Source organism: Ascidia mentula, chromosome 9 (assembly GCF_947561715.1).
Source record: "Ascidia mentula chromosome 9, kaAscMent1.1, whole genome shotgun sequence".
Taxonomy (NCBI): Eukaryota; Metazoa; Chordata; class Ascidiacea; order Phlebobranchia; family Ascidiidae; genus Ascidia; species Ascidia mentula.
The window spans coordinates 11,694,974-11,707,010 of NC_138574.1; the positions used below are offsets into that span (position 1 = coordinate 11,694,974).

Below are 12,037 nucleotides of genomic sequence, written 5' to 3' on the forward strand. Positions count from 1 at the left end.
AAAAGGGGCACAGGAGACACTTGGAACCTTTTGAATAATTCACATATCTTCGTTCTTCGTCACAATGGTGCTTTGTGACGTCACATATGTTTTGCACTTCAGGTTCAGCTTCCCCGAAGGAAAACCGAATTCAAATTTCGACTCGTTTCCCAGTGCCATTCTCACCGTGTTTCAGGTGCGGTAAATGCTGGCGTATGTGATTGTGGGTTTAGGATTAATATTATTTTTACAATTACTGCGCACTACGTAAATTTCTTTCTCGTCAAAATTTAGACTTCGGGAGTCCGCAATAATTTTTCCCCGTTTCTACAGATTTTGACAGGCGAGGATTGGAACGTTGTCATGTATTACGGTGTTCGTGCAACCGGAGGCGTGAACGGGGGAGGTCTGCCCTGGTCGCTCTATTTCGTCTTTCTCGTTCTTTTTGGAAACTGTATCCTTTAATTTTATTTGAAATATTTAATATGTAGTGTATAACGTTTGCTAATGCTGTCAGGCGTGTTATAGCTTTTTCGGCGAAAGACATAAAATTACATAAAAAACGTACCTGCAAAAAGTAATATACCCTTATTTTTGCACGTTTGTGCTCTTTTCATTACCCTGTTTTGTTGTAGACTCAACCTCAAAGTTTTAGCTTGAATTGTTTCACCCAAATTGATTGTTTATTGTAATCGCAAAATGGGTATAAGAAGTAATGATTTAGGCCCAGCACTTGTAAGAGTAAAGCGATTTTGTACCCCAGTATGGCTGAGGGTAAAAACACTTCCGACAGTCTGGGGTTAAGAAACTTTAAATTTCAAGAACGCAACAGTATGACCTTCCTTATCTGTGAACAAAACAGACACGCTTTTAAACGTGTTCTTGGCTATCGCGGTGGACAACCTTGCAAATGCCCAGGAATTGTCCAAAGATGAGGAGGACGAGAAAGACTCGAAGGAAGCGAAAAAGGCGTTGCGTGTTGCTCGCGAGATGGAGCCAGTGAGCCCAGGCTCGATGGAAAACCTGCGCCTTCAAGTGTAAGCGAAACACCTTTAATAGTGTAACTGCTCATAAAGTTCTGTGAGAGTGAATGTAATGGACTGATATCTGTGTATCTGGATTTAAACAGCGTAATTTGTGAGTGGTTCCAAATTATACTTTCATCAGGAAGTCAATATTTTGTTTACCTTTAAATGCGGCGACACTGTATCTGTGCGCTTTGCAACTTGTCCCCGTGTTGGAAAATTTAGTCAAGCTTTTCTGTTTTTCTGTGAATTTACAAATTTTCAGCTGAAAAAACAGATAATATTCGAGACAAGCTGACAAAAACGGATCTAATTTCCCTGTCTTATCACAAACTCGCTTGTTACGTCACAGTGACATGAACAAAGGCAGCCAACGTTCGCGTGGAGTGTGGGAAAGACGACAGACTGAAATTAGGAAGCAGAGAAATTCCATAAAGAGAAATGGCAACGGAATGTCAGGGAGTGACAACGACAGCGATGATGATCTCTATGTTCCGGGCGAAAGACGCAGCGGAAAATATTTCGACATTTCCGGGAGCGCGAGAGAGGATTCGAGCGAAGCGAACTTGAACAAGAACGTGGGTTGCGCTGATAATAATTTTCTTATTAAAGGCGCGACATACGTTGTTTTTTTTATTGCTTTTACTGTTAAACTGGCGTGCACTGGCTTTATAAACATGTCAAACGCGTTTTTGCATTAAAAATGGATAGTCATTTGCTCATTTCTGTGGCAATGACTATATTGTTAGCAATCTTGTTAAAATTTGTTATGTTAAAAGTATTTGCTAAAAAAATCGTGACATGCAAGTCGACTCTGTGGCTAAGTTTTTTAGTGGTAAACCACGACGGTCGTGATTTATATTATAAAGTCCAAAACCGGCAAAAATTTGAAAGTGAACTTCTTATTTCCAGGCTGAAAACAGCGAACACTCCAGCCCAACTCGACAAGCTTCCGAAGAAGAAACAAACAATCAAAATGCAACATTGTGAGTGAATTTAAAATTGACATTTCAATAGCCCGTTCGTGGTTTTAGGCATGAAGCAAATTCAAAGCCGTCAGACTTAGTTGGAGTCATGGCCTGAAATGAACAGCATTTACAAGTTTATAACGATTTATGTGCATACAACATACATTTGTACATATTCAGACCTATAACTGAAAATCACGTCCAACACGGAAGTTTGCGCATGGGAAACTCCCTAACTAGCCACCCTACCGCTGACGCAATCAACAACGAGTTCGACCACATCAGCTCCAGACCAGGCAGTCTACGTCCGAGTTTGGGGACTCGCACTAACCCAGGAGCTATGGGTGAGGGTTGGATTTCATTCTTGCTGTTTCTGTCACAAAATCGTTCGATGTCGGGAATTGTGAGGGGTTAACACTGTGTGTTAAAAAAGGCACAAATGCAATGAAATACAGACAGTGGGCGCCCTACTGCCCACTCCTGTGCTTTTCAGTACGTGATTGCATACATTTTCCATTGCAGAGGAAGGTCACACAGCGACCTCTAGCGAGAGTGAAGACGACGACGGACCGAAGCCAATCCTTCCATATAGTTCAATGTTCATTTTTAGTTCCGATAATCCGTGAGTTTGATTTTTGAAACAACTTAGCACCCGCATGCTTTAGCAGCCTAAAAAGAAAACAAGGGCTGTATAACGTGTGCAAAAATCATGATTTAAATTTGTTTATCGTCCAAATACGATTTTAAACCTTTGGAATGATAATATACGTGTACTCTGTATGTTACTTTCGCTTGTTCGCCTTTCGCCCATTCAACACAAATGATGTGCGTTTTTAAATGAATTAATCTGCTTCTGGGGAACGTTAATTTTCATGCCTAATTTTTGTCCAGTATCCGTCTCGCCTGTCATTACATCGTCAACTTGCGGTACTTTGAAACAACCATCCTGGTGATTATCGGGTTGAGTAGTTTAACGCTTGCCACAGAAGACCCAATTAGCAAAGATTCGCAACTCAACAACGTGCTCAAGTATTTCGACTACATCTTCACCGCCGTCTTCACGTTCGAGATGGTGATGAAGGTAACGCGCTGATCTGTTGATTGTGTTCCACAATATCAGTTTTTTTATGAAATCAATCTTTTTTCGCTACTTCTTGTGCTCAACACAGATAGAGTACTGTACAATTAATTTAGAATATTAAAAAATCTCCCTTCAGAAAGCAGTATTTTTATGAAAACATGATTTCGCGAAAAAGGCATCTTCATTTTTTTATTAATTTGATGTTTCTTAGCGAAACATGTTTTTTTTTATAAAATAAACTGCGCTTTGACACGAGAGGTTTTTCAATGTTGTGGAATTATTGTGTTCAAAATCCCATCTTTCGGCAAAAGAGCTTCAACAAAGTTTTGTGTTTGTTTTAAGATGATCGACCTCGGTCTCATCCTCCATCCCGGCTCTTACTTCCACAGCTTCTGGAACATTCTCGATTTTGTCGTGGTTTGCAGCGCGCTCATCGGATTTGCGCTAACGTGAGTGCAGACGCTAAAATCAATTGTTTAAAATGTAGAAAATTAGAAACAAAACTTACAAATAGTCAACCGTCGTTTGTATGCAGAGCATCGGACAACCCACAACTTGACCTTGGTGTCATTAAGTCTTTTCGTGTGTTGAGGGTTTTAAGGCCACTGAAGACGATCAAACGACTTCCAAAACTAAAGGTGTGACTGATAACCCTGGAACATAGTGTTGGCTTCATCAGCTGCTCTTTTTCTGCATATATTTCAAAATTGAAACAGGATTAACGCTTATACGTTTGTGTATTTCCCTTCGTAGGCGGTGTTCCTGTGTGTGGTGAACGCATTCCGAAACGTTGCCACCATCTTGATCGTGTACATGCTCTTTATGTTCATTTTCGCCGTCATCGCCGTGGAACTCTTCAAGGGCAAATTTTTTTACTGCACCGACGAGACAAAGCACTTTAAAGATGACTGCAGGTGACTTAGTGTGCATTATTAGTAAATAAATGGGTCATCTTGTATTCATTTTTATTGGGCGTTCAAGGCGTTGTTACTTCTTCTTTCTGAATGTGCCATATTTGGCGTGGTGGTAACGTTTGATTATAAGTGGGATTGATCCATACATACCAGATAGGAAACCGGATATCTTGGGTTCGAATCCCGGTGCGGTAATCAAATTTAAGTCAAATTAGGCGATTTAACTTTTGCCAGAGCTTCCTGAGTAATGGAAAGTTAGCTATCCCGATATATTCATAAGCTTACAACAAATAATATCTATCCAGACCAGAAAGCAGTGTAGTTATTAATAATCTGCACTAAAACAGGAGATATTTGTTTCAGAGGAGAATTTATATCGGAGCATGCGGATGGGACTCTCCACAGAGTACCAAGAGAATGGCTGCAACGCGATTTTCACTTTGACAATGTTCTCTTCTCATTTTTGACCCTGTTTGTGATTTCAACTGGGGAGGGATGGCCAGAGTAAGCGAATAATTCATTTCAGCTGTTGTTTATGATTGCAAATTGGTGTTTTCTGGATTTTTTAAAAAGTTTAGGCAGAATATTTTAAATGGACAATGCATTTGCTTACTATTGCATAATTATTTCGGATACATTTACATAACCTTAAATATAACGGGTTGTTGTTCTTTGTTGTTTATGCAAAAATTAGAAAAATCCTGTCTGTTATATTTGTGCTTGACTAGTATTTTTATGAGATAAAAACAATTTTATATTAAAAATCCCTTCACGTAACAAACACTACTTTGTGACGTCATAACAGCGTGTTATGGCACTCGATCGAATCTACATACGAAGACCAGGGACCGGAGACCGGATATAGGATGGAAGTCAGCATCTTCTACATTGTTTTCTTCGTCGTCTTTCCCTTTTTCTTCGTCAACATCTTCGTGGCTTTCATCATCATCACCTTCCAGGATGAGGGCGACAGGGCGATGTCCAATTGTTCGCTCGAGAAAAACGAGGTGATTTTCTAATTTATTTAATTTTGTTAGATTGTTATCTGGCTTCTGCCCGTTACTTATACTTTGCGATTCGATAACCGTAATCTTTGAAACATTATTAAAAAAAATTTGCGTGTAGAGTAATAAATAATTATTTTTCTTCAAAAAAAATGACTGTAGGGCAATTTTGTTGAAGAGTATTGCTTCGTTTTTGCCATCCATCCGTGTCATTAAACCATCGTCAAATTTTCTATTCCCAGAGGGCGTGCGTTGATTTCGCAATATCTTCGAAACCACTCACGCGTTTCATGCCAGCCAATAAACGCACGTTGCAGTATCACGTGTGGAAAATCGTCGTCTCGCCCGTGTTTGAATGGATCATTATGTCTCTCATCGTGCTCAACACAATTGTTCTTATGCTCAAGGTAAGTGCTGTTTTTGACCAAACAAGGCTACGAAAGATCGAAGGCACGACTTCGCACTGTTTATAAATTGTCGTGATATCAAACTTACAAAAACTTTTGTTTTCAACAACTTTATGGTCATTTGGCACCACCGGATAACTTCTGTTTTATGCTATGTGTTTTATAATTACACTGAAGTGACAAACGAGACTTGATTTATCACAAAAATTGTTTCAAATATTTGCTACTAAGCCAATGTTGGCCATAAATCTATCAAAGGATTTTAATAATAAACTCTCAGTAACAATTGAATTGACCTCATTGGTTAAGAACAGGTTTTCTGCGTTGCACATGCGCATCCACCCCAAAGCTCATCGTATCACCGATTATATTTCTTTGTTTATTTAACCAACGCATTATCGCTCTCAGTACAACAACATGGGCGATTCGTATGAGGACGCCCTTCACATCCTCAACATCGTGTTCACCGCTCTTTTCAGCTTAGAGTGCTTCATAAAAATGTTCGCTTATGGCCCACTGGTAAAACGCAAGCCGTCGTCGTTTTTTTAACCGCTAGATGTCGTTGCATGTCACGTTGTGTGCCACGACGGGATTCCTGGCCAGGATGTCCTGGGTTCGAATCCCAGTGTGTTACAAATTAACGAAAAAAACACGGGTTTTGTCAAAATCAGCAAATATTTGTTCGAAAATTTTTGCTTGTTGTGTCACGTGGCCCTGCATGTTTGTTGTTTGCTTTTTTGACAGGACCGATGGCGGAACGCCACTGTACCCGGATATGACGAAGCGCTTGACTACACAAACATGGTGTTCACCGGTGTCTTCACGCTTGAATGCATCCTCAAATTGATCGCTCTCACACCTTGCGTAGGTCTCGTTGCGCGGGAACTCCCCGTGCACATTTTGGCCTGGACGTAACTTAACTAAATGCCATCAAGTTCCACATAAACATTATTACTAAGTAATCAGCTTCAATGACAAATTACTCCAAACTAGTTGTGTTTTTATTGACCTTGAGTTGTCCCAATCCGCGTGGACTTGCAACATGGTAAAGTACGTATATATATTAACAGTAAACCCTGCCAACAATGAAAATACAGTATAGTGTCCGCCAATGGTTCACAGGTTCAAATTAATGCATCCTGACGCCTGCAATATCATTTCAAGCAAAATGAGTCTGATGTGCACGTCAATTGTATAACTGCATGTTTTTTTGTGGTTTGTTGTGTCTGTCAGTTGGGTATTGGCTGTGTTGCTTTATTGCGTGATACGTCGCCTAGCAACTCGCCGCAAAACAATCAAATGTTCTCATTTCAGAATTACTTCAGAGACGCGTGGAACATTTTCGACTTCATCACGGTCGTGGGAAGCATCGCTGACGTCATGATCACCCTCATCGCGGTAAGTAAATATAGATGATAAGGTTGGATGGGGATTTTACGCGGCGGCGGTTTGTGTGTGGAATGGCTTATTCGCTTGTGTACGAATTAAAACCTGATTTAACATCGAAATAGAATCGCTAATAAACTGGCTTGTTGCTTGCATTTTGCTTAACCCTGCACATGGCACCCTTCGATGAATTTAACACTAAGTTTTTGTTATGAATTTAACAATTCGGAACTTGGCATGATTATAACAAATTAAATCGCTCACCGCTTGATGAATCTGTTTAATAACAAGCGGTTTGAAGAATCTTAATTGAAGCTCAACTCAAGGAGAGGACAAGTTTACTTCATTTGCAATATAAAACTCCGTTTTATTTTTACACCTACTTGAACGTGACGAATTAGCATGACCTCACAGACTCTGACGTCATGCCTTACGTATTAAAATTGACCACTGTTTATTGCGATAGATCTTTCTGAGGCACTACATGCCCGGGAACGAGGTTAATTTTTTTAACGTCGTGACGTATAATCACGTATGACGCAATGCTGTATGATACGTCATCATATACGCTTGTTTCAAAATGGGTTATATTCTTGTAAGATATAGCCTGTGCGATTATATCGGCTCCGATATTATCGTCGAGTGAATATGGGAATATTAAATCGTTTCGTGGGCAATTCAACTTTGCGTGACGTCACTGTTGTTACGTCATAGCTTGTAAATGTTTTGTTTGCGACGCAAATACGGTAATATAGGGCTATCGGCTTTTTATTGATTTCTTTGACGATCTGTTGATTGCACAGCACGCCAGTCCACAGGTGGAGGTAACTTATCATTTTAAAGCACGTTCGCCCTTGCCTGCTGTTCCATCCTGTCCGTGGCAACCATTTTAAAGTTAAACACCCCCGACCTTACGGCACAAACGCCCGTACAAGCACACACACGTTCCCGTGTATCTTGGTGTCGTAAACGGATTTGTCGGGTGAATCAAATGGTTGAAATCCACAAATATCCTGTACGGGTGGACGCTTGACAGTTGCGCCACGTACATGACACACTATCGCCACTTCCACGTGTCACAGCTGCGGCACGCAGTGGCACGCGACAGTTGGCAATGACCGTGACAGTTTTCAAACCGTAATGTGTTTGTTTTAATGTAAACGCGCTTTCGGCGAAATGCTACGAGATTTGGCAGTTCGAATATTTTCTGCAAGACGCTAAAATATGTGTTTGTATTTGTATCACGTGCATGGCACGCCTATGGAATGTAGATTTTTTGATCCATTAGCATGTTTGTTTGTCAAAACCAACACTGATGCGTACTGTTCCCTAAAGATCGGTTGCTCAACGGTCTGTGAAAAACCGAAGCTTATGCATGTAACCGGTTACACAGCATACTTACTGTGTGTGTGACACGAGCTTTTGCTCACTGTGAGATTTTGCTTCTGCTTTTTGCATGCAACATAACTTACCATCTGCTCTTAAGCTTTAAAGCATCCATAAAGCTCAAGTCTATAACACGTCTACTGCATTGATGTGGAAATAAATTGGTTAATGGAGAACCTATAATTAAACAAAGGCTGTGCACCAAGCTATGTGATAATGAATGCTGATTTGCATGCATGGAGCTGGACTAAAAGCTTACGAGCTGACGATGTGTTTTTCGAGCTGTCTTTTATCACTATAAATAGCTTATATGTGATAGTATTAAAGTTTAGTAACCTATACTTCACCCGGACTTTGTCGTAAGCCAAATTCATGTAAACGAATACCTTTTGGCTTGTATGTAAAATATGTTGAAATTTTCGTGGCTAACGTTGCAATGTCCGGGTCCGATATTACTTGGGTTCTAACAACGTTTTCACATTATAACCTTATTTCATGCCCTGCTTTTCCGACCATCGCTTTCACATGTTTTCCAAACGTTTGAAATCCCTGTTTGGAAACTTCCCATGACGTCATTCATCTCTTACACAACAGCATGATGTTGTAAGTATACTCATAACATTTTTCTGCCGTCTACCAACTGTATGATAATACATTATACAGGTGTCCGTGATAACCAAATATTGTTTCATCCGACGGGGTCTCAAATGGTGTTTCTTTCTTTTCACTATGGTTACTTTACTTCGCTGTCTGTTAATGTAATGTAGAAGTAGCTTGTCTAGTATATCGCGCAACCATCCTCGTTCACAAAATGACCGTACTTAGATGTAGGAAAAGTGATACCTAGGACTGGCCTAGATTGCTACTTAATCATCCAACCAAGATGTTTTTATTGAATATATATATTACGCCTACGCGGAATCCTCAGTATTCTTGGATGTAGGAATTAACATGGAGGATTATGATATATAATCTGCGTTTCTGGTGTATCATTAAAGTTTAAATATAATAATGATAGGTTTATTAGAGCCGATTCTCAGTTACGTATAGCGTTTAGTGCTTTAGTAAATTGTAGAGTATGGATTAATTATTACCTTGTAGTGCTACATGATCTTAAACACATATTGTGGGTTGTTACATCAACAACTTTCAAAGCAAAAGCAATCTGTTTTGCAGTCATATTGAATTTTTTTAATAATTCGCAATTTTCTGTTACGAATTGTTATACATGTTGAAATCAACACAACGCTCGTATACTTGCGTATTTTTATGCATTATTTTTTTTTCAACCAATAATTTGTTTCTTCCCAGTCTGGATTCATCAACCTCAGTTTTCTGCGTCTTTTTCGCGCGGCTCGACTCATTAAACTTCTCCGACAAGGCGAGACGATCCGAATCCTTCTGTGGACTTTCGTGCAATCGATAAAGGTAAGGCAGGGTTCCTCACATAACGCGCATAGAAATATTAATTTCTCCATGCAAATTGAGTGGAAATTCCAATTGCTTGGTAATGAGCGTTCATAAGTTTAATTGGGAGAAATTATAGTTAGTCTTTTGTATTTATATGGATACAACACCAAGCTACAGGCAATACTCTATACAGTTAATTAAACAGTATACCATTTGTGCTAAATTGATGTATGGCAAGATTAATTAAACTATTGCTTTTCTTCAGGCTCTACCCTATGTTTGCCTTCTCATCGTAATGCTCTTCTTCATTTACGCCATCATCGGGATGCAACTGTTTGGAAACATCAAGCAGGATGCTGAGAGCCCGATCAACCACCACAATAATTTCAGTCACATCATACAAGCTCTCATGTTGCTATTCAGGTACATGGTTACAACTAGAAAAGACCTCTTAACAAACCAACGCAGAATTGAATGATTTAGACAAAACACGAAGGAAATAGACCAACCTAAATTTCTGATCCATAAAATTTTCATCTGATATTTTTTTATTTTCGTGTAATAAGAAAACGAAATAATAAAACGGTTTTAGGAAATTGTGTTTAAAGAGGGAAAGATGTTAAACAATTCCCTCATTATTCTTACAGCCGATACCTAAAACAACTATACCTTCTCGTAACTGTTTCTCTGCGCTAAATTTATCCAGGAGCAGGAACTCATGTACAACTACGAACAAATGTAATTTTTAATCTCAAAATCACTTGTTTGCTGTAGGTCAGCGACTGGGGAAGCGTGGCAGAGTGTGATGTTGGCTTGTGTGTCGGCGGACTGCGATCCAAGATCTGGAATCACTAAGGAGAAAGGATGCGGATCAGTGATCGCATACATCTACTTCACAAGCTTCATCTTCTTCTGTTCCTTCCTGGTACGGTCAATGTTGTGGGTGTTTTATGTTGGAATTGCGACTAACTTTTAATGAGTTGTGCGTGTTTGAAATGAAACAGACCTTTTTAATTGTGGAAGGAACTGCGTGACTGAGACCCTAAGAATATGAAAACCTCAAATCTCTGTTTTCGATGATTGAAAGAGTATGTCACTAATTTCACGTGAACAGCGAGAACATTGGTGCAATCGATTAGCAGAGAAACGCGCTTTTCAACAGCCACAAATCGCGTTCAAAAGTGAAGCAACAGAAATACGGCCTATTCATAAAAAGTCACCAAAACGTTATCTTAACCAATAAGAAGCACTTTTTCTTATTGTTAAACACCTGCTACCTCACTTATATCCAGATGTTGAATCTGTTCGTTGCCGTCATCATGGACAACTTTGAGTACTTGACTCGAGACTCGTCGATTCTCGGCCCCCACCATTTGGACGAGTACATTCGAGTCTGGGCCGAATACGACCCGCAGGTTAGTTGCCGTGATGTGCTGCAAAAATTTCTCTAATGTAGTGGGTAATATGGAGTGGAATAATGCCAAATAAAACGGTAAAGGACGGTTTATGCTGCAACTTGTTAGTTTTTCAGTATATTGCTGATGCATCCAGGCATGTTACTCATGTAAAGGCATCTCCTGGCAAAACGACCTAATAGTAACCTTAAATGCTTAAAGCTGTTCATGTGGCCTTCATTGGCGCAATGATTGACGTTGGAATCGTTAAAGTTGAATAAATACCTATATGCGTAGAAGAAAACCTGATCGGGATTCGTGTCCAGGATGACCTGGGTTTAAATCCCGGTGTAGTCAAAAATAAAAAAATAAACAGGTATATTCCCAGGAGAGAGCCGTTTACACGAATTAATATTTTTCGTTTCTCAACTCGGTTGTAAACGTTTAGGCAACCGGGTACATCAAATACACGGAGATGTTTACAATGTTACGACACATGGAGCCACCACTCGGCTTTGGGAAGAACTGTCCGTACCGGGTTGCGTACAGGGTAAGTTTTAATATGCGAATTTATTGGACAGGGAAAAAAGCTGATTTCTGATAAAATTTTGTCCCTTTTTCTGCAGAGGTTGATTCAAATGAACATGCCAATCAACGAAAACAAGCAAGTTAATTTCACAACCACACTCCTAGCGCTCATCCGAACTTCTCTGAAAATAAAGATATTGCCACAAGATGGCGGTGGTGCGGACAAAACGTACAGGTGCGATGGTGCTTTATGTGTCGATAGATCGTGTTTTCAGAGACACGCATGTGTCGACATAATTCCATATTGTGCATGGATTATTGTGTAGATATATCTTTGAAGAAAAATGTCTTGGGCCAAACTGTCGAATATGTGACGTTGTCTTGTTAAAAGCAGTCCCACTACATAACTACAGACAATGTTTTATATGAAACTTGTCGCAATTTTGTATGCAGAGACCAGTGGCAACTTGATCAAGAGTTACGCAAAGAAATTCTACTCGCCTGGCCAAACCTTGCAGCCAAGAAATTAAACCTTCTTCTTCCTCCAGAGGAAGG

At 39.8% G+C, this 12,037-nt stretch overlaps 1 protein-coding gene across 1 annotated transcript in view; it reads left to right on the top strand.

Moving 5' to 3' along the window:
• Positions 1 to 12,037, top strand: part of LOC145913038 (voltage-dependent calcium channel type A subunit alpha-1-like) — a 36,722-nt gene that overhangs the window by 17,885 nt on the left and 6,800 nt on the right. Inside the window, exons 20-44 of the mRNA XM_083000551.1 lie at positions 103 to 175; positions 313 to 433; positions 842 to 1,016; positions 1,357 to 1,582; positions 1,917 to 1,990; positions 2,153 to 2,316; positions 2,495 to 2,594; positions 2,864 to 3,053; positions 3,396 to 3,502; positions 3,589 to 3,691; positions 3,807 to 3,967; positions 4,331 to 4,471; positions 4,773 to 4,974; positions 5,214 to 5,378; positions 5,787 to 5,897; positions 6,693 to 6,776; positions 7,568 to 7,588; positions 8,745 to 8,753; positions 9,462 to 9,578; positions 9,826 to 9,983; positions 10,335 to 10,485; positions 10,853 to 10,975; positions 11,403 to 11,504; positions 11,581 to 11,717; positions 11,936 to 12,036. Coding sequence (XP_082856677.1) covers positions 103 to 175; positions 313 to 433; positions 842 to 1,016; positions 1,357 to 1,582; positions 1,917 to 1,990; positions 2,153 to 2,316; positions 2,495 to 2,594; positions 2,864 to 3,053; positions 3,396 to 3,502; positions 3,589 to 3,691; positions 3,807 to 3,967; positions 4,331 to 4,471; positions 4,773 to 4,974; positions 5,214 to 5,378; positions 5,787 to 5,897; positions 6,693 to 6,776; positions 7,568 to 7,588; positions 8,745 to 8,753; positions 9,462 to 9,578; positions 9,826 to 9,983; positions 10,335 to 10,485; positions 10,853 to 10,975; positions 11,403 to 11,504; positions 11,581 to 11,717; positions 11,936 to 12,036 — 3,116 coding nt within the window. The remainder of the gene's footprint in view (positions 1 to 102; positions 176 to 312; positions 434 to 841; positions 1,017 to 1,356; positions 1,583 to 1,916; positions 1,991 to 2,152; positions 2,317 to 2,494; positions 2,595 to 2,863; positions 3,054 to 3,395; positions 3,503 to 3,588; positions 3,692 to 3,806; positions 3,968 to 4,330; positions 4,472 to 4,772; positions 4,975 to 5,213; positions 5,379 to 5,786; positions 5,898 to 6,692; positions 6,777 to 7,567; positions 7,589 to 8,744; positions 8,754 to 9,461; positions 9,579 to 9,825; positions 9,984 to 10,334; positions 10,486 to 10,852; positions 10,976 to 11,402; positions 11,505 to 11,580; positions 11,718 to 11,935; position 12,037) is intronic.